Here is a 20,747-nt window from a genome sequence, read left to right as displayed (position 1 = left end):
CACTGCAAAAAACTGCTGGGCTATTAGTGTAAAATTCATGCCATATATACTCCTGTAGGTTAAATGTTGTACTATATGTTTTAGGTCTCAGAGGATTCACCACAACCTTCCTCAGAACACAGTTGCTATGAACCAACTTCTTACAAGTGGAGAGGGAAATGAGGTACCTTGAATTTAAACAAGGCAGCTTTCATTTGAAGTAATCAAAGAGAAAACACTGATGGCACAGACACTCTGCTAATCTTGTTTAATTGCAGATACCCAATGCAACAGAAGAGGACATTTATGCCAACGTCCAAAGACAGGACGATGTCGCCTACTGTGCCTCTATCTCTGAAGTGAACAGCCCCAACTTCCCCAGCTCCGGGCCAAACAATGTAGAAGGAGTCAATACAAGCTCAGAGAAGAAGGAGGAGGGCAGTGGTGTGATTTACTCTGGTGTGAACTGGAAAAGCAAGAGCAAGAGGAGGAAGGAAGAAGTTGCTGGGGACATGGATCAGCCTGGTAGCTCCTACCTTGCGGAGGAAAGGTGCATGACACGGACACGGACATTTAGATGAACTGAATTGTGTTCTTTTGGTTTAAGTTCTCAGTTTGTTTGTTTTATTGAATATCTCAATATATTCTTGTCATATATATATATATATATATATATATATATATATATATATATATATATATATATATATATATATATATATATATATATATTCTTGTGCATAACATTTTGTATTTTTACTTATATTTTACTCAGTGATGTTTGATGCTTCAGCACACCAAGACATTATGGACAATGCTATGCTTCTAACTTTGTTTGGTGAAGGCCCTTTTCTATTCCAGTGTACAACGACTTGTTAGATGAGTTTGGTGTGGAAGAACTTCACTGGACCGCACAGAGCCCTGACCTCAACCCCATCAAACACCTTTGGGATGAGCTAGACCTTTTCATTCAACATCAGTGTCTGACCTCATAAATACTCTACTGCATGAATGGGCAGAAATTCCCACAGAAAAACTCCAAAGAAACTCCAAAAAGAAAATCTTGTGGAAAGCCTTCCCAGAAGAGTGGAAGCTGTCATAGTGGCAAAGCTGTCTGAGTAACGATGCATTTTGATACTTAATTTTCAGGACTTGTTGAAATATTATTTTAAATATCCCACTCAAATTATCAACTTGTCTGAACCCCGACTGGCTAAGGATACAATCTTGAAGGGGACGTCTTGATTAATATGCTGATGACATACATGTTTCAACAACCACGACTGAACTGAGTGAACATTCAATCTGACATTCAGTAAAAATCAAATGTTCTCAGTTTCATATGATGAGCTGCTGAACTGGACTCAATTACATCATAAAATGACTTCGTGTGTATTAGTTCGTATGCATCCCAAATATCACAACGGCAACAGCCGCATATCAGATCACCGACTTTGCATAACCTATGTCCTCATGAAAGCCACTGAACTAAGTTTAGGTGGATTCATTCAATGTTGTGCTAAATCACATGACATTGAAGTGCTGAAATGAAATTGAGTTTGAGGCAATTTCTACTGTTTATTAACTGCTCTTAATTACCACAGAAATTTGACTGAGTATACGTCATCACCTTCTCAGCCCATTTGAAACATAACAGCTGCATCACTGGGTTATGAAGTGTTACAATGTTATTATTGTTGTTTTTGTGAATTACTTTCACAGTAAAAGCTAATTAAAGACTTCTGCTGTGTCTTAATCATTTGCAGAAATTCTCATTCCTAGCTTAGCATTAGAGTTTCATTTTAGGTCAATATTTAAATCAAAAGAAGAACATTTGTGACCATTAAAGTACAAAACTTGGCTCAACACAAATGTGTGACTTTTTAAAAGTATTTTTGATGAGAAAGGACATTTCACTGGCACACCCACATGTGTTTTTGCGACTTCCTCATCTTTGAGTCAACTCCTGAGGCTGATTAAAAAAGCAGCACAAACTCTGAGGGAACTTCACTTCTCTGTTCATCTCTCATCCGTCTGCTCGAAAGACCGAAAGAAAACGTAAGCCGTCTTTGCTTCTATACGACACACATCGTCAGCATTCATTTAAAATATAAATCAAAATTCTACACGCTTTAACATTCATTTATTTTGAATTTAGATCAATTAGCAACTGAAAGGCAGAAAGAAGAAACCACAAGAAAAACCAAACAAACAGAAGGCAGTCTTTCAGTTGTTGTTTTAGACATTTTTAGTGTTGAACAACTTCCTCCTGCTTGTCCTTTTTATTGTCATGCCATCCTCTGTGTCAGTATGACGCAGCAACGACTGTTGTTTGCAAACAACTCTTATTTTGTTGATAAAAATCTCCATCACCAGACTTTCACAAAAGTCGGTGAGCGATTCTGACACACCTTGAATTGAAGAACTGAATTCTGTCAGAACTTTTCTGTTTGGAAACTTTTTCTCACTGATAAAAACTGAAATATATTCCAAAACATCTCTACATCATCTCAACTTCACTACTGGCCTCCAAGTAAACCCCAGAATACAAACTAGTTATTTCGGACTGAACTGTACTAAAAATATGAAGTGTTGTCATGTATGATCTCCAGACTTCCTGCCTCACACGACTCACAAAGATGGCTGCAGCTCTGACTCTCCTTTTCATCGGCTGTCTGCTGCAAGGTGAGTTGAAGCTCATTCACATTTGAATCAGTGAAAGTATTAAAAACTCTAACTGCGCGATGTTAGTCAAGCATTTACACCAGACTGCAGCAGTAACACTGTGACACATGCTGCAGCAAATGAAGGAGCTACAGTGGTGTTCTGCTGCCTTTTGTTAAAACTTTATTTTGATGAGTTAAAAGTTTATCTGGACATATTGGAAAAAACAACTAAGCAGAATCTTTATTATGGTCACTTTGGATGATTTCATGGTAAACGGTAAGGTGCTAAGATTTTAGAGATAACAAACTGTTAAATTTCTTTTTTACTGTAAAAGAGTAATGACTTGTTCTTATTCCAAGATTTGTGTCCTGTGTTTCAGATGTCATGTGTGGAGACCCTACAGAGAAGGTCATTATGCCACAGGCTATTGAGGCTCTGAGGGGATCCTGTGTGACCATACCCTGCTCCTTTGAAGTACGGAGAGAATTTGATGCCTATTTAGATCAAACATGTAAAGCATTGTGGAAAAATGAGGCAAACACTGTTGTGTTTAACAGCAGTAATCCACAAAGTTCTACAATTAAAGGAAATTTCACAGGAAACTTAACAAATAAAGACTGCACAACAACTCTGAACAACATGCAACCTGAATACAACAACAAATATCACCTCAGAGTGGAATGTGACAAAACCCTGAAACATAACATGAATGAAAAATTGCAAATTTCAGTGAGAGGTAGGTTTAAAGTCCACACTCTTACACCTCAGTGATTATTTCCCTTGTTCTACTGCTTTGACCTTCTCTTGCTTTTATTCCATTTTGAAAATAATATAACAAATAGAGAGGAATTACTGTATTTGCTGACTTCTCCACATGGACTTTCCCACCAGATGATCCTCCCACACCGACTCTGACTCCACCCACAGTGAGGTGGGTGGAGGGAACCTCAGTGAGTGTGAGGTGTTCTGCTCCAGCTCCCTGTCTGTCTCTTCCTCCAGCTCTCACATGGACCCCCCACCTGGGTGACAGTCATGAGACACTGCAGGACAATCAGGACAAAACTAAAGTCAAAATCTCCACTCTGACCTTCACTGCATCTCACCTCCATCACAGACAGAACATCTCCTGTACTGCCGTGTACACAAAACAAGATGGCAGCACTGAGTCATCTGCTACTACAAGTTTCACAGCTGATATTTCATGTGAGTGAATTTGATCATTTATTTGACAATATTTTAATTAGAAACATTATAATTGAGTTAGGTTATTAATGCTTTACTTGATTAGTCAAAAAAGATCATTAGTACATTTTTTCAAGGCAAAATAGTAAAAATTCGCTGTTCTAAAAATATGATGATTTGCTGCTTTTTTCTCCTGTATACAATATAAACTTGGTCAAACTAGAGGGTATTTGTCTGATTATTTTTCCCCCACATCAAATCAATATTTCAGTGATGCAAATAAGCGGGGACGTCTGTTAAACTCGGTTGTTAAAATACATCCAACTAGATTTCGCCTCCTGGTTGTGCGCATCCACACGACCAGTTTACTTTCACATCTGGCACACTGACATGCATAAAGATGGACAACAGATCTCCACTTCTTCTCACTGTGAAAAGTGAAGCCAACATATCCTGAATATGAGAGTTTGCAAATAAATACTGGATTCCAAACAGGTGGTGAAAGTGCAGGAACAGAGTGAAAGCTGCTGTTGTTGATGACCATGTAACATTCCAGTACAGGAGCCTGAAATCGAGGCTTAAGCCACACAAAGGAAGCAAATGTTAAAGTTGTTTGTAGGCTAAAATGAACTGTTCAATGAGGAAGTCTTGATGTATATTTTTGAGCAGGTTTTATCTTCAGCTCTCACATAAGTTTCATCTTCTGCACCTGTCACTTAATCAGCTCTGACCAGAAGATGAGTCCAGTGTGCTCCTCACTCAGAGCCTCTATGTCCTTATTTGTTATTGTTCAGATTCACCCAAACACACCTCAGTGTCAGTCAGTCCCTCTGGTCCAGTACCAAAAAACAGTACTGTGACTCTGACATGCAGTACTACTGCTAACCCAGCAGTAGTGAACTACACCTGGTACAGAACTGATGGAGGCCAGGAGACTTTTATTGGGACTGGACATGTTTTAAGCATTAGAGCTTCTGAAGTCAGAGATCCTTTTTTCTGCAAGGCTGAAAATAATGTTGGAGCTGGACGATCCAACATCAGTCACATCGATGTTCAATGTATGTATGAATTTCTAATTTTAATGTTTTATACACTTCATTAAGTCTAGCTTTATGCAGTGCACTGATTTATAAATTGTAATATTTAGTCATGAACTGATCATTCAAATACTTAAAGTCATTGTGTTTAGGATTTTTAAAGGTCCAACTTCAGTTCCCTCAGGTTTGATTTTTGTATTCAGGCCTCCTCGTTTATCCTTTTCAGCCTACATTATCAAACCTGTTAATACAGGCAAGTCGGTAGTTTAATGCTGGCTTTCTTCAATAACTCATTAAGTATTAGTGACCAAATAAAAATACTCTTTAGACAGACGTTTGCATTCTGGTTTTGCCAGATACAAAAAGGTGTCAACATTGTAACTTTGGAAGAAAGAAAACTGACAAAACACACCTTTATTTTTCTCGCAATAATAAACCAAATAAACTTTTTCTGACATTTTAATAACTTCTTTTTCAGATTCACCCAAACACACCTCAGTGTCAGTCAGTCCCTCTGGTCCAGTACCAAAAAACAGTACTGTGACTCTGACATGCAGGACTACTGCTAACCCAGCAGTAGTGAACTACACCTGGTACAGAACTGATGGAGACCAGGAGACTTTTATTGGGACTGGACATGTTTTAAGCATTAGAGCTTCTGAAGTCAGAGATCCTTTTTTCTGCAAGGCTGAAAATGATGTTGGAGCTGGACGATCCAACATCAGTCACATCGATGTTCAATGTATGTGTCACACGGCTAAATTGTTTTGTTACATAAACTCAAGCATATTTCAGTTGAATGTATAGACAAATTTTCTCATTCATTTATTTGCCTCTTCATCGTTAAATTTCCTTTTTTATAAAGCTCTTATTTTCTCTTATATTATATAAATACTAAATAAATAATTACATAAGTTACTTCTTACCCCACTGCTAAAAATGGCTATAAGCAATTCATTTGGTAAGAGGACATGGAGTGAGCACTATAAAGCACCTCTCCCAATACATAAAATGGATTTGGACTTTGGACTTTGATTGTCTTTGCTCACAACTTTTCAACAATTGTTTTGTTATTTCAGTCTCTGTCCTTTTCCCAACATGATTAAATATGACTTTGACTCTTGTCTTTTCTCCATTGGTTGCAGTTGCTCCACAGATCCTGCCCTCATCTTATTGCAATAAAACTGCAGAGCAGCTCAACTGTTCCTGTGAGGCTGTGGGAAATCCTTCTCCCACATCACAGTGGTATTTGGATGGGTTGCCTGTCAATCACTCTGACAAGTTTGCAATCAGCAGTGAGTCTGTAAAAGACACGAGTGTGAGGAGCATCATCTCTGTGAATCGACCACAGTGGAAGGGTCTTTCCACCTTGTCCTGCCTCAGCTCCAACTCTCAGGGATCTGTCAGTCAACCTTTTTATGTCTACGTCCTTGAGCCTCAAACATCTGCAGAAAGTCACGGTTTGTATTGTGCTGAATCAAAGCTCTATTGATTATCAGGAAATGATCAGGATTTTAAAAAAGAAAGACTTAAGGTTAATTCAATTCAGAATTCAGAATTTTTTCTCTCTAATCCTGAATCAGAAATGGCTCAGAAAATGATTTCTACTGCCACGTTTATAATCGGAAACATGGGCAATGATCAACACTAACTTGTCTCCGAGCAGGATGTATTATTCAATGAAATGCAGTCTGTCCCGGTTCCAGGATAAAAATCAGCGATCAAAATTTTGTATTTTCAACAACATTATGCTGTTGCATGTTGTGTAGATAAAACAGTTCATGGCTTCATTAAGGATTTAAGGGCCAAAGTGTTTAGGCAGAAACTTTAGCTCTGAATTCTAATGCTGCTCGTCCTTATTGGCTGCTCCTGATCTAACTTTACAATCAGCTGACATTGATAACCTCACCAACACAATCTAAAGGTACACTATATGGACAAAAGTATCGGGACACCAATTACACTGCATTCTAAATACGTAGACACTGATGGTCCCCCCTTTGCAGCCATTCCAGCTTCAACTCTTCTGGGGAGGCTTTCCACAAGATTTTGTGTTTCTGTGGGAATTTTGCCCATTCATGCAGCAGAGCGTTTGTGAGGTCAGACTCTGATGTTGGATCAAAAGGCCTGGCTCACAATCTCCGTTTCCAATTTGCATGTGTGTGTGGTTATGGTTTGGCTTAGGGTAATTCTCCAGGAAATGAACAGGAATGTAATGTCCTCTGAAGCCATACAAGCTTCTGATTTATACCTGTTTCTTGATAAAAAAGAAGCATTATAAATAAACATGTAGTCAAGCATCTCAACCTGATGTACCTGAAGTAGAGAAGCAGAAGTAACAACTCACTAAAAAGAAGTCTTGATAAAGTTTTTCCATACTATTACCAGAAGAATGATGTCTTGTCTGAGTTACTTCTTTATCCTAATCTTCCACTGTCGCTTGGAAGAACTTTGGAACACTGTAACTTTTTTTTTTATTTATTTTCCTTGCAATAATAATCCAAATAATCTTTTTCTGGCATGAAATTTAGACTATTATGTTATTTTTTTTTATGACAGACCGTTGGGATCTTGGATCATATAGTGGAGCTCTTCTCTTGTCTGTTGCTGGTGTATCTCTAATGGTGAACGTCTTGTACACAGTCTGCATGGCATTTCTTTGGTATGTCATGACAACAGATTAAATGTTCTTTGAAGACAGCTCTGCTGATGAAAAGTGCTGATGATAGATAAATAATTAAGTAGTACATACCTAAAGAAACTAATTGTAATACATGTTTGGTTGGCACCAATTCCCCCCAATATTTAAATATGCCCATAAGGCCCCAAGCACCCACATATTTTAATTCATGCAATCATTATCATAACTACACTTAAATTGCCATTATTATTACTACTGGTTCAAGTATTACTGCAGCTCTGCGTGTGGTTTGTCAAAGTTGTGTTGCCATACCCGAGCAGAAGCTGTTGCTTGACTGCTTTGGGTAGGTAGATCCGGTCAATGTCAGACACTGTACCGTCTGTTTCGTTATTTTCAATTGCATTACAATGTGAAAAGTTACAAAGTCACACGAATGTTAGCTAAACCATGGCACTGTCAACTGGGATAGTTTATGTAAAGACACCCCCCTCGTCAGATTTGGTCACCTCCAATGCTGACTCCATGATTACATCCTTGATATACAATGTCTTCTCTTATTTTCCCCTCAAAGCAAAGCAAGAAGGAGCCAGAAGCCAAAAGAAGAGGACAGAACTTACATGTCATTGGATCGAAGAGACAGATCTCCAGAGTACGATGTCATTGCCCAAACTCCGAAATGACGACTTCCACTGATGATGAGCGTGATCATTTCCTGAAGGATTTATTGCCTTTCACTGAGGCAAAAATGAATGCTTTATTTCTGCTCTAGGTTGCAATGCCTTAAATTTATGTTTATGTATTTATGAATCAAATTTCTGTGTGTGGGACACACAACATGAACAGCTATGTTAATGCTTTCTGCCTGAAGTTCAATTTCAGCAAAATGTCGAAGTTGTTTTAAGTATGCTGTGCAGTGATTTTTGAGGTGGCGAGTTTTTCCCTTTTACTGGTATTGACACTGTGTTGATCAGCTGTAGCACCTGTTTGATTTAAAACAGAAAGCACATTTTGAATGAGGAGACATAAGTCTGTTCCATGATTTTCTTTACTGAAAATAAAGAAAGAATGTGAAGCCAAATGCAGAGACGGGGATTTAAATGGCACTGGACTGAACAGATGAGTCTCAGAAACATAGTGTTGTACAGAAAGACTGGGTCAACGTCCACAGTGTTTTGTTGACAATGACAATAAAATATTTATGCATTTCTTTCATACAATACATTCCATCTCGAGACTGTCTTCCTCAGAAGAATGACAGCACTTAGTTCAGTAAATGCCTCTGCAGAGCTCACAGAAAATGTGACAGGAGCAAAGGAAGACATTAAAATGACTTCTCTATCAAGCAGGAAGTCACCATGAGTTATAGCTGTCACAATATCACATCTTCTCCACAGATGAAGTCAGAAACAAAAGAGGCCACAAAGCCTAACATATGTATTATTAACACAATATCAATATTTCATTTTTCACTTTAAATATCACGTTATCATCAATACCTGCATATAACTTGAACTGTGTGTTTATAACAATCAAGGTCCTCAGTGCGTCACTCCAGAGGGCTCTGAGTAACGATGCATTTTGATACTTAATTTTCAGGACTTGTTGAAATATTATTTTAAATATCCCACTCAAGTTATCAGCTTGTCTGAACCCCGACTCGCTAAGGATACAATCTTGAAGGGGACGTCTTGATTAATATGCTGATGACATACATGTTTCAACAACCACTACTGAACTGAGTGAACATTCAATCTGACATTCAATAAAAATCAAATGTTCTCAGTTTCATATGCTGAGCTGCTGAACTGGACTCAATTACATCATAAAATGACTTTGTGTTTAGGTGGATTCATTCAATGTTGTGCTAAATCACATGACATTGAAGTGCTGAAATGAAATTGAGTTTGAGGCAATTTCTACTGTTTATTAACTGCTCTTAATTACCACAGAAATTTGACTGAGTATACGTCATCACCTTCTCAGCCCATTTGAAACATAACAGCTGCATCACTGGGTTATGAAGTGTTACAATGTTATTATTATTGTTTTTGTGAATTACTTTCACAGTAAAGGCTAATCAGAGACTTCTGCTGTGTCTTAATCATTTGCAGAAATTCTCATTCCTAGCTTAGCATTAGAGTTTCATTTTAGGTCAATATTTACATCAAAAGAAGAACATTTGTGACCATTAAAGTACAAAACTAGGCTCAACACAAATGTGTGACTTTTTAAAAGTATTTTTGATGAAAAAGGACATTTCACTGGCACACCCACATGTGTTTTTGCGACTTCCTCATCTTTGAGTCAACTCCTGAGGCTGATTAAAAAAGCAGCACGAACTCTGAGGGAACTTCACTTCTCTGTTCATCTCTCATCCGTCTGCTCGAAAGACCGAAAGAAAACGTAAGCCATCTTTGCTTCTATACGACACACATCGTCAGCATTCATTTAAAATATAAATCAAAATTCCACACGCTTTAACATTCATTTATTTTGAATTTAGATCAATTAGCAACTGAAGGGCAGAAAGAATAAACCACAAGAAAAAACAAACAAACATAAGGCAGTCTTTCAGCTGTTGTTTTACACATTTTTAGTGTTGAACAACTTCCTCCTGCTTGTCCTTTTTATTATCATGCCATCCTCTGTGTCAGTATGCCGCAGCAACGACTGTTGTTTGCAAACAACTCTTACTTTGGTGATAAAAATCTCCATCACCAGACTTTCATAAAAGTCGGTGAGCGATTCTGACACACCTTGAATTGAAGAACTGAATTCTGTCAGAACTTTTCTGTTTGGAAACTTTTCCTCACTGATAAAAACTGAAAAATATTCCAAAACATCTCTACATCATCTCAACTTCACTACTGGCCTCCAAATAAACCCCAGAATACAAACTAGTTATTTCGGACTGAACTGTACTAAAAATATGAAGTGTTGTCATGTATGATCTCCAGACTTCCTGCCTCACACGACTCACAAAGATGGCTGCAGCTCTGACTCTCCTTTTCATCGGCTGTCTGCTGCAAGGTGAGTTGAAGCTCATTCACATTTGAATCAGTGAAAGTATTAAAAACTCTAACTGTGCGATGTTAGTCAAGCATTTACACCAGACTGCAGCAGTAACACTGTAACACATGCTGCAGCAAATGAAGGAGCTACAGTGGTGTTCTGCTGCCTTTTGTTAAAACTTTACTTTGATGGGTTAAAAAAAGAAAAGTTATTTTTATCTGGATATATTGGAAAAAACAATTAAGCAGAATCTTTACTATGGTCACTTTGGATGATTTCATGGTAAACAATAAGGTGCTAAGATTTTAGAGATAACAAACTGTTAAATTTCTTCTTTACTGTAAAAGAGTAATGACTTGTTCTTATTCCAAGATTTGTGTCCTGTGTTTCAGATGTCATGTGTGGAGGTCTTCCAGAGAAGGTCATTATGCCACAGGCTATCGACGCTCTGAGGGGATCCTGTGTGACCATACCCTGTTCCTTTGAAGTACGGAGAGAATATAATGTCTATTTAGATCAAACATGTGAAGCATTGTGGAAAACCGATGCAAACACTATTGTGTTTAACAGCAGTAATCCACAAAGTTCTACAATTAAAGGACATTTCACAGGAAACTTAAGAAATAAAGACTGCACAACCACTCTGAACAACATGCAACCTGCATACAACAACAACAATTATTACCTCAGAGTGGAATGTGCCAATACCCTGAAACATAACATGGATGACCAAAAATTGCAAATTTCAGTGAGAGGTAGGTTTAAAGTCCACACTCTTACACCTCAGTGATTATTTCCCTTGTTCTACTGCTTTGACCTTCTCTTGCTTTTATTCCATTTTGAAAATAATATAACAAATAGAGAAGAATTACTGTATTTGCTGACTTCTCCACATGGACTTTCCCACCAGATGATCCTCCCACACCGACTCTCACTCCACCCACAGTGAGGTGGGTGGAGGGAACCTTAGTGAGTGTGAGGTGTTCTGCTCCAGCTCCCTGTCTGTCTCTTCCTCCAGCTCTCACATGGACCCCCCACCTGGGTGGCAGTCATGAGACACTGCAGGAGAATCTGGACAAAACTAAAGTCAAAATCTCCACTCTGACCTTCAATGCATCTCACCTCCATCACAGACAGAACATCTCCTGTACTGCCGTGTACACAAAACAAGATTGCAGCACCGAGTCATCTGCTACTACAAGTTTAACAGCTGATATTTCATGTGAGTGAATTTGATCCTTTATTTGAAAATATTAAGTAACATCAATTAGAATTGAGTTAGTTTATTAATGCTTTACTTGATTAGTCAAAAAAGATCATTAGTACATTTTTTCAAGGCAAAATAGTAAAAATTCGCTGTTCTAAAAATATGAGGATTTGCTGCTTTTTTCTCCTTTATACAATATAAACTTGGTCAAACTAGAGGGTATTTGTCTGATTATTTTTCCCCCACATCAAATCAATATTTCAGTGATGCAAATAAGCGGGGACGTCTGTTAGACTCGGTTGTTAAAATACATCCAACTAGATTTCGCCTCCTGGTTGTGTGCATCCACACGACCAGTTTACTTTCACATCTGGCACACTGACATGCATAAAGATGGACAACAGATCTCCACTTCTTCTCACTGTGAAAAGTGGAGCCAACATATCCTGAATATGAGAGTTTGCAAATAAATACTGGATTCCAAACAGGTGGTGAAAGTGCAGGAACAGAGTGAAAGCTGCTGTTGTTGATGACCATGTAACATTCCAGTACAGAAGCCTGAAATCGAGGCTTAAACAGCACAAAGGAAGTAAATGTTAAAGTTGTTTGTAGGCTAAAATGAACTGTTCAATGAGGAAGTCTTGATGCATATTTTTGAGCAGGTTTTATCTTCAGCTCTCACATAAGTTTCATCTTCTGCACCTGTCACTTAATCAGCTCTGACCAGAAGATGAGTCCAGTGTGCTCCTCACTCAGAGCCTCTATGTCCTTATTTGTTATTTTTCAGATTCACCCAAACACACCTCAGTGTCAGTCAGTCCCTCTGGTCCAGTACCAAAAAACAGTACTGTGACTCTGACATGCAGTACTACTGCTAACCCAGCAGTAGTGACCTACACCTGGTACAGAACTGATGGAGGCCAAGGGACTTTTATTGGGACTGGACATGTTTTAAACATTACAGCTTCTGAAGTCAGAAGTTCTTTTTTCTGCAAGGCTGAAAATAATGTTGGAGCTGGACGATCCAACATCAGTCACATCGATGTTCAATGTATGTATGAATTTCTAACTTACATGTTTATACACTTGTTAAGTCTAGCTTTATGCAGTGTACTGATTTATAAATTGTAATATTTAGTCATGAACTGTTTATTCAAATACTTAAGGTCATTGTGTTTAGGACTTTTAAAAGTCCAACTTCAGTTCCCTCAGGTTTGATTTTTGTATTCGGGCCTCCTCGTTTATCCTTTTCAGCCTACATTATCAAACCTGTTAATACAGGCAAGTCAGTAGTTTAATGCTGGCTTTCTTCAATAACTCATTAAGTATTAGTGACCAAATAAAAATACTCTTTAGACAGACGTTTGCATTCTGGTTTCGCCAGATACAAAAAGGTGTCAACACTGTAACTTTAGAAGAAAGAAAACTGACAAAACACACCTTTATTTTTCTCACAATAATAAACCAAATAAACTTTTTCTGACATTTTTATAACTTTTTTTACAGATTCACCCAAACACACCTCAGTGTCAGTCAGTCCCTCTGGTCCAGTACCTAAAAACAGTACTGTGACTCTGACATGCAGTACTACTGCTAACCCAGCAGTAGTGAACTACACCTGGCACAGAACTGATGGAGGCCAGGAGACTTTTATTGGGACTGGACATGTTTTAAGCATTAGAGCTTCTGAAGTCAGAGGTCCTTTTTTCTGCAAGGCTGAAAATGATGTTGGAGCTGGACGATCCAACATCAGTCACATCGATGTTCAATGTATGTGTCACACGGCTAAATTGTTTTGTTACATAAACTCGAGCATATTTCATTTGAATGTGTAGACAAATTTTCTCATTAATTTATTTGCCTCTTCATTGTTAAATTTCCTTTTTTATAAAGCTCTTATTTACTCTTATAATATACTAAATACTAAATAAATAATTACATAAGTTACTTCTTACCCCACTGCTAAAAATGGCTATAAGCAATTCATTTGGTCAGAGGACATGGAGTGAGCACTATAAAGCACCTCTCCCAGTACATAAAATGGATTTGGACTTTGGACTTTGATTGTCTTCGCTCACAACTTTTCAACAATTGTTTTGTTATTTCAGTCTCTGTCCTTTTCCCAACATGTTTAAATATGACTTTGACTCTTGTCTTTTCTCCATTGGTTGCAGTTGCTCCACAGATCCTGCCCTCATCTTATTGCAATAAAACTGCAGAGCAGCTCAACTGTTCCTGTGAGACTGTGGGAAATCCTTCTCCCACATCACAGTGGTATTTGGATGGGTTGCCTGTCAATCACTCTGACAAGTTTGCAATCAGCAGTGAGTCTGTAAAAGACACGAGTGTGAGGAGCATCATCTCTGTGAATCGACCACAGTGGAAGGGTCTTTCCACCTTGTCCTGCCTCAGCTCCAACTCTCAGGGATCTGTCAGGCAACCTTTTTATGTCTACGTCCTTGAGCCTCAAACATGTGCTGAAAGTCATGGTTTGTATTGTGCTAAATCAAAGTTCTATTGATTATCAGGAAATGATCAGGATTTTAAAAAAGAAAGACTTAAGGTTTATTCAATTCGTTAATGAATACAGTTCAGAATTTTTTCTCTCTGATCCTGAATGATTTCTACTGCCACGTTTATAATCGGAAACATGGGCAATGATCAACACTAACTTGTCTCTGAGCAGGATGTATTATTCAATGAAATGCAGTCTATCCCGGTTCCAGGATAAAATTGAACGATCAAAATTTTGTATTTTCAACAACATTATGCTGTTGCATGTTGTGTAGGTAAAACAGTTCATGGCTTCATTAAGGATTTAAGGGCCAAAGTGTTTAGGAAGAAACTTTAGCTCTGAATTCTAATGCTGCTCGTCCTTATTGGCTGCTCCTGATCTAACTTTACAATCAGCTGACATTGATAACCTCACCAACACAATATAAAGGTACACTATATGGACAAAAGTATCGGGACACCCATTACATTGCATTCTAAATACGTAGACACTGATGGTCCCCCCTTTGCAGCCATTCCAGCTTCAACTCTTCTGGGGAGGCTTTCCACGAGATTTTGTGTTTCTGTGGGAATTTTGCCCATTCATGCAGCAGAGCGTTTGTGAGGTCAGACTCTGATGTTGGATCAAAAGGCCTGGCTCACAATCTCCGTTTCCAGTTTGCATGTGTGTGTGGTTATGGTTTGGCTTAGGGTAATTCTCCAGGAAATTAACATGAATGTAATGTCCTCTGAAGCCATACAAGCTTCTGATTTATACCTGTTTCTTGATAAAAAAGAAGCATTATAAATAAGAATGTAGTCAAGCGTCTCAGCCTGATGTACCTGAAGTAGAGAAGCAGAAGTAACAACTCACTAAAAAGAAGTCTTTATAAAGTATGTCCATACTATTACCAGAAGAATGATGTCTTGTCTGAGTTACTTCTTTATCCTAATCTTCCACTGTCGCTTGTATGTTTCAGACAAAGTAACCTTGTATGCCTTCATCACCACAGTTGCTGCACTGCTTGTATTAGTATGTGCTCTGCTCTTAGTTATCAGGTAAGGTAACAGCTTAAGACAAAATGGTCACACTACTCCTTCACATAACTGTTAGTGTTTCATTATCTTACTTGGACTCCTGTTCTGTTTTTTTTTTAACACTGTGAGAGCAAATACTGACAGTGTGCAGTGTTCACTTCAATCTTCATCCATGAGAACAAATTTAAAGTGTTAAAATTGGTCAGTAGAGTAGTATCAGAAGACTGTATCCTGAGGTGTCCAGGTTCTGTCCAAAAAATGAATTACTTTCATAAAACTGCAACTGCAACATCAACATGCAGTCAATAATGCTGACAGAATAAATTCACTTTGCCTTTGTATTTCCATGGATAAATCTCCACTGCCAAAACTGCTGGGCTATTAGTGTAAAATTCATGCCATATATACTCCTGCAGGTTAAATGTTGTACTATATGTTTTAGGTCTCAGAGGATTCACCACAACCTTCCTCAGAACACAGTTGCCATGACTCAACTTCTTACAAGTGGAGAGGGAAATGAGGTACCTTGAATTTAAACAAGGCAGCTTTCATTTGAAGTAATCAAAGAGAAAACACTGATGGCACAGACACTCTGCTAATCTTGTTTAATTGCAGATACCCAATGCAACAGAAGAGGACATTTATGCCAACGTCCAAAGACAGGGCGATGTCGCCTACTGTGCCGCTATCGCTGAAGTGAACAGCCCCAACTTCCCCAGCTCCGGGCCAAACAATGTAGAAGGAGTCAATACAAGCTCAGAGAAGAAGGAGGAGGGCAGTGGTGTGATTTACTCTGGTGTGAACTGGAAAAGCAAGAGCAAGAGGAGGAAGGAAGAAGTTGCTGGGGACATGGATCAGCCTGGTAGCTCCTACCTTGCGGAGGAAAGGTGCATGTTGGGAGGCACGTGTAGAAGTTTTATGAGCAATGCAATGGAGTTGGGAAACCTATATGATGAAGCGCAGCCTCGAAATGTGAATAAAGGAATGGAATGTGAATATGCCCAGGTTAAATTTAAAAGCAAGAGTGTTAAAAAATAGATGCACAACTGGATCCAGGATCAGCTTTTGACACGGACATTTAGATGAACAGAATTGTGTTCTTTTGGTTTAAGTTCTCAGTTTGTTTGGGTTTTTTTGAAGATCTCAATATATTCTTGTCATATATTTATATATATATTCTCGTTCATAATATTTTGTATTTTTACTTATTTTTTACTCAGTGATGTTTGATGCTTCAGCACACCAAGACATTATGGACAATGCTATGCTTCTAACTTTGTTTGGTGAAGGCCCTTTTCTATTCCAGTGTACAAAGACTTGTTAGATGAGTTTGGTGTGGAAGAACTTCAGGGGAAAGGGGAAAGGGGAAACTGTGGGGTAAGAGGTATTACAGTTCACACATTTTAGTTACGAAAGAGACCCACAGGAAGTTTTCATGTATTCATTCTCACACTCTGTTATGAATTGGCACTTTAAATAAAATTGATTTGAATTGAATTGAATTGAGTTCGTTAGCACACCTGCAAGAGTCCGCCGAGGGTAGGCGGTTTCTATGGCGATGCCTAGCTAGCTAAGTGAGGGCGCTCACAATGGCCTCATAAATGCCGCCCTAATTTCTTTTACATTTGAATAAAAGGACAGGTGGATGCAAGATTATGTTGTTTGGTTTAGCTAGTCCCAAAAGTACCTGAAGGACCTAAATTGTAAAGGCAGAATTACCGTTATCTGGTGGAAATGGCAGACATGGGGTAAACTGAATATTTATCACTGTTAAATAACGAGTAGAATAGGTTAAAGGGTCTCAGTTCAGTTGCACTTGAACACAGAGGAGGGCACTCAAAATAAACTGAAAATATAAAAGTTTAAAGAGGGAAACCGTTTAATTATTATTATTTCTTCTTTTTTTTTCTTTTTTTTACATTACTTTGTCTTTATAATAACACAGAGTCAAGAGGAAGTAAGATTAAGTAACTGCAAAGATGCAGATCAAGTCTTTCATGTTGACCTTGGAGGCAGCTGTTTGGACTAAACTGATCATACAAGATCAACTGGAACTACCAGGAACCAAACTACCATGTGACAAGTTATTTTAATTATCTTGTAGTAAGGTCCTTATCTCTTGAAATAATGTTAGGATAATAAAACTGTTATGATTACTATGAAGAAATTAGTAATTTCTTGAAGCAGCAGAAGAAAAATGAATGGCTATTCAATTGTATTTTTTGGGCATCCTGGTGGCCTGCTCACAGTGTGTCAAAAAATAATGTTTAAAAATACTTTCAAATTTGTCTAATTGTAATTATGTATCCTAAATTGCTGTAAACAATCTGTTTCTCTATCGTGTGTGATTTCATTTTTTTAAGGCCACAAAGTCTATACCGGACAATGTCCAACTAGAGGTAAGGTAAGGTAAAGAAAACTATTTTATTCTCAATAAATATTTGGCATAATTTATTGATATATTGAGTATCTAAAGAGGGTAAAAAAGTTAGGTATTCATGACATTATGATGAGTAGCACATTTTGGTTTTGTACCTCCTCAAAGACCTTAAACATTCAAAATTTCAATATTGTTTTTCAATATCAACCATGTATTGCTGTGCAAAGATGCAATAACATATCATGTGCCTAAATTAAAGAGGATATTTAAAGCATGCAATTGGGCTCTACTAACTTCTTCTTCTTCTTCTTCTTCTGTCTTATCTTATCTTCCTCTTTTTTCCTCCCTTCGTTCTCTCAGTTAGAACACATTATGAAGAGAATAACTGTGAGGTGGACAGACATTCCCACGTTTATAACAATGATTCTGTGGAAGAAATGCGACTAATCAAAGCTGAACAGCATAAAATAAAAAACACCACAGCCTGCCAAAGAGAAGACAAAATCCAGCCACTGGCAAAGGTACAGTGATTAATTAAACATGTGCTTTTTAAGACAATCATGGATTGTTCTGTGTTTCATATTGAGATTTTTTAAAATCCTGCTGCTTTATTGCAAAAGCACTGACAAATATTAAGATGATACTTGTGACTTCCTACAGGGTGTGGAGTGCAGTGTGGGTGTCTATCTGAACTGCTGATCACAGGATATGTTGCTGCTCACACACTTGTAATCATTTCCATTTAAATGGGTTGACTAAAATAATCAAATCCACAGTTTCCTCTCATACAGTTTCACTTTGCATGAATATTTAATCTTCCACATATCATTTATATTTGTTTTGCTAAAGGACTTTTACACAGTAGTGCCTGGCAGAATTAAACACAATATAAAATGTTTGCTGTTGCTAATGTAAATAGTGATAAAAGGAAAGAATATAACATTCAATATCCGATACTGAAGCTGTTTCCAGGCAACAGAAAAATACATCTATGCACACTAAAGGCTTCTATTTACTATATACATAGCTATTCTCCATTCTATTGTTGAAACAGTCTCAAATTGCTTTTGAGTAATGATGCCAAACTGGACTTAAAGTCAGGAGAAGATGACATTCTCTGAACTTGTGTTTTCAGTGGAAGTCTGAATAAATGCACAGTCATTGCTTGACGAATTCCAAACTTAATCATTATGTGTTTATTCCAGCAGAGATCTAGGGGGAGAAGGTCATTTATTTGCGTACTAAATTTAAAAGTCAACAAGAGCTTCAGTTTTGCATTTTAGTTAATATTAACCAACCGGTGTACACTCATGGCTCAGTATAGGTGAGTATTGTGTCACACAGGGTTTGGGTATGACTTGCTGCTTCCTGCTGAGCACATTATATATTAGTTCATCTTTGAACTGAAGTTACAAACTGGCGACACGACGAGGCGAGCAACAGAAAGGCTTAGTTTTCTTAAAAAAACATCTGCTTCTAGGTAAGTAAATACATTTACCTTATCACAAACAGAAATATCATATCACTGCAGATCATTTTTTCTACTGAAATTCTACATCTGGTGTTTGAAATCTGTGGTTTCTGTGGAGGGGGAACTGACCGTGTCTTATTTGTTTTGGAAATGATGTATAATCTGAGCTGTGAGCCATTTTCCTTATTAAATTTATTCACAATAGCAGGAGGCTGTAAATACAAATAATGTATTAAGACTATCTATAAGATTACAGCATGCAACCTGAAGACGCTGATTTGACTTATTTAGAATCAGAAACGTCTTTTACCAGATGCATCATAAAGATGCTAACATTAATAAAGCCTATAAGTGTAACATGATTAATATTTTTGTTATAAACCACATCATGCATACAGATGTTGGTGATTTACCCTTGGTATAAAAATAATCCATAATTTTTTATTACCATGTCTGTGACTTGGTAGAACTTGAAAATTTAATATTGTGTATTTGCTTCTTTTGGTGTAGGGTCAGAATGGAGCCAATAGTGAGGAGTGAGGTTATTCTCTCGATTTACATAATTTCCTTCCTGATAGGCCTGCCGGCCAACCTCCTGGCTCTCTATGCCTTCTCTGTTAAGATTCACTCCAAGCCACTTCCCACAGACATATTGCTACTCAATCTGACCGTCTCTGACCTGCTCTTTTTGATCATCCTTCCTCTCAAGATGCATGAGGCAGCATCAGGCATGGCATGGAATTTACCCAAGTTTATGTGCTCCATCACCTCCTTCACCTTCTTCTCCACAATCTACACCAGCTCCTTGCTGCTGACAGCAGTCAGTGTGGTTCGCTACATCGGTGTAGCTTTCCCCATCGCCTATCATCAGCTGCAGAGACCTATGTATGCCATAGTTATCAGTGCTGTTATTTGGCTCATCTCAGCAGCACACTGCAGCATTACTTTCATTGTCCAGCACCACCCATCCCTGTCCAGCGGCAACACCAGTGTGTGCTATGAGAACTTCACAGAAAAGCAATTGGAGGTCCTCCTTCCAGTACGTTTGGAGTTTTTCTTTGTCCTCTGCCTTATACCTCTTCTAATTTCTGTTTACTGCTACCTGCGCTGCATCCTGATCCTGTACAGCCGCCCCAGGATATCTCAGATACAGAAGCAGAAGGCCATCGGCATGGCCTTGGGGACTCTGGCTGTGTTTCTCATTTGTGTCGTGCCATACAACACCTCTCATTTACTGGGTTACTTCCAGGGTGACAGCCCAAGATGGAGGTACTACACCTTGCTGCTTAGCACCTTCAACACCTGCATTGATCCCATCATCTTCTACTTTTCCTCCTCCACTTTCCACTGCACGAGTGAAAAGTCCATTTTCAGGAAACATAGACGTGGTGCTTCAGGGATACAACGACAAGCCACAAGCTCTAGCTAAGAGTAAAGTACACCTTCAGTACAATTTGTCCTTTCACAGCTTCAATATTATTGTTGTATTGTATTATGAACATTACATTAGATTGTGTCTGTAATGATTGCTTTAACAGTTCAGATCATTTATACAACAATAACTTTAGCAGGCAGCCGGGTAATAAAACATCATCTTTAGGGTAAACAGTTCCAGTTTGAATGGACTGAGCTGCTTTCCA

The 20,747-nt window shown here is 38.2% G+C and overlaps 4 protein-coding genes across 8 annotated transcripts in view; all 4 read left to right on the top strand.

Moving 5' to 3' along the window:
* The window catches only part of LOC124064251 (sialoadhesin-like), a 35,932-nt gene extending 35,290 nt beyond the window's left edge, over positions 1–642 (top strand). Inside the window, 2 exon segments of the mRNA XM_046398543.1 lie at positions 85–163; positions 258–642. Coding sequence (XP_046254499.1) covers positions 85–163; positions 258–560 — 382 coding nt within the window. The 3' untranslated portion in view covers positions 561–642.
* A 1,268-nt stretch (positions 643–1,910) lies between these two features.
* LOC124064256 (myelin-associated glycoprotein-like) lies at positions 1,911–9,333 on the top strand. 2 transcript variants are annotated; one of them, XM_046398549.1, is made up of 8 exons: positions 1,911–2,664; positions 3,026–3,382; positions 3,538–3,849; positions 4,623–4,886; positions 5,344–5,607; positions 6,011–6,325; positions 7,425–7,527; positions 8,078–9,333. In XM_046398549.1, exons 1-8 carry the CDS (start codon positions 2,577–2,579, stop codon positions 8,184–8,186), a joined length of 1,812 nt encoding a protein of 603 aa, XP_046254505.1. In that variant the 5' UTR covers positions 1,911–2,576; the 3' UTR covers positions 8,187–9,333. The 2 variants fall into 2 exon arrangements, with proteins under 2 accessions (XP_046254505.1, XP_046254506.1); XM_046398550.1 differs by lacking the exon at positions 7,425–7,527.
* A 518-nt stretch (positions 9,334–9,851) lies between these two features.
* On the top strand, positions 9,852–17,941 carry LOC124064255 (myelin-associated glycoprotein-like). 3 transcript variants are annotated; one of them, XM_046398546.1, is made up of 10 exons: positions 9,852–9,909; positions 10,464–10,536; positions 10,911–11,273; positions 11,429–11,740; positions 12,513–12,776; positions 13,232–13,495; positions 13,900–14,214; positions 15,199–15,277; positions 15,699–15,777; positions 15,872–17,941. In XM_046398546.1, exons 2-10 carry the CDS (start codon positions 10,491–10,493, stop codon positions 16,292–16,294), a joined length of 2,145 nt encoding a protein of 714 aa, XP_046254502.1. In that variant the 5' UTR covers positions 9,852–9,909; positions 10,464–10,490; the 3' UTR covers positions 16,295–17,941. The 3 variants fall into 3 exon arrangements, with proteins under 3 accessions (XP_046254502.1, XP_046254501.1, XP_046254503.1); XM_046398545.1 differs by lacking the exon at positions 9,852–9,909 and having other exon boundaries at positions 10,113–10,536; XM_046398547.1 differs by lacking the exons at positions 9,852–9,909; positions 13,232–13,495 and having other exon boundaries at positions 10,115–10,536; positions 15,872–17,940.
* On the top strand, positions 17,940–20,537 carry si:ch211-231m23.4 (free fatty acid receptor 2). Of its 2 annotated transcripts, none has more exons than XM_046398552.1 (2): positions 17,940–19,116; positions 19,817–20,537. In XM_046398552.1, exon 2 carries the CDS (start codon positions 19,817–19,819, stop codon positions 20,534–20,536), a length of 720 nt encoding a protein of 239 aa, XP_046254508.1. In that variant the 5' UTR covers positions 17,940–19,116; the 3' UTR covers position 20,537. The 2 variants fall into 2 exon arrangements, with proteins under 2 accessions (XP_046254508.1, XP_046254507.1); XM_046398551.1 differs by having other exon boundaries at positions 19,618–20,537.
* Positions 20,538–20,747: the final 210 nt, after the last annotated feature.

Source organism: Scatophagus argus, chromosome 9 (assembly GCF_020382885.2).
Source record: "Scatophagus argus isolate fScaArg1 chromosome 9, fScaArg1.pri, whole genome shotgun sequence".
In the NCBI taxonomy this organism is placed as follows: Eukaryota; Metazoa; Chordata; class Actinopteri; family Scatophagidae; genus Scatophagus; species Scatophagus argus.
The sequence above is the reverse complement of the archived record's forward strand: the minus strand, read 5'-3'. Positions and strand labels throughout refer to the sequence as shown.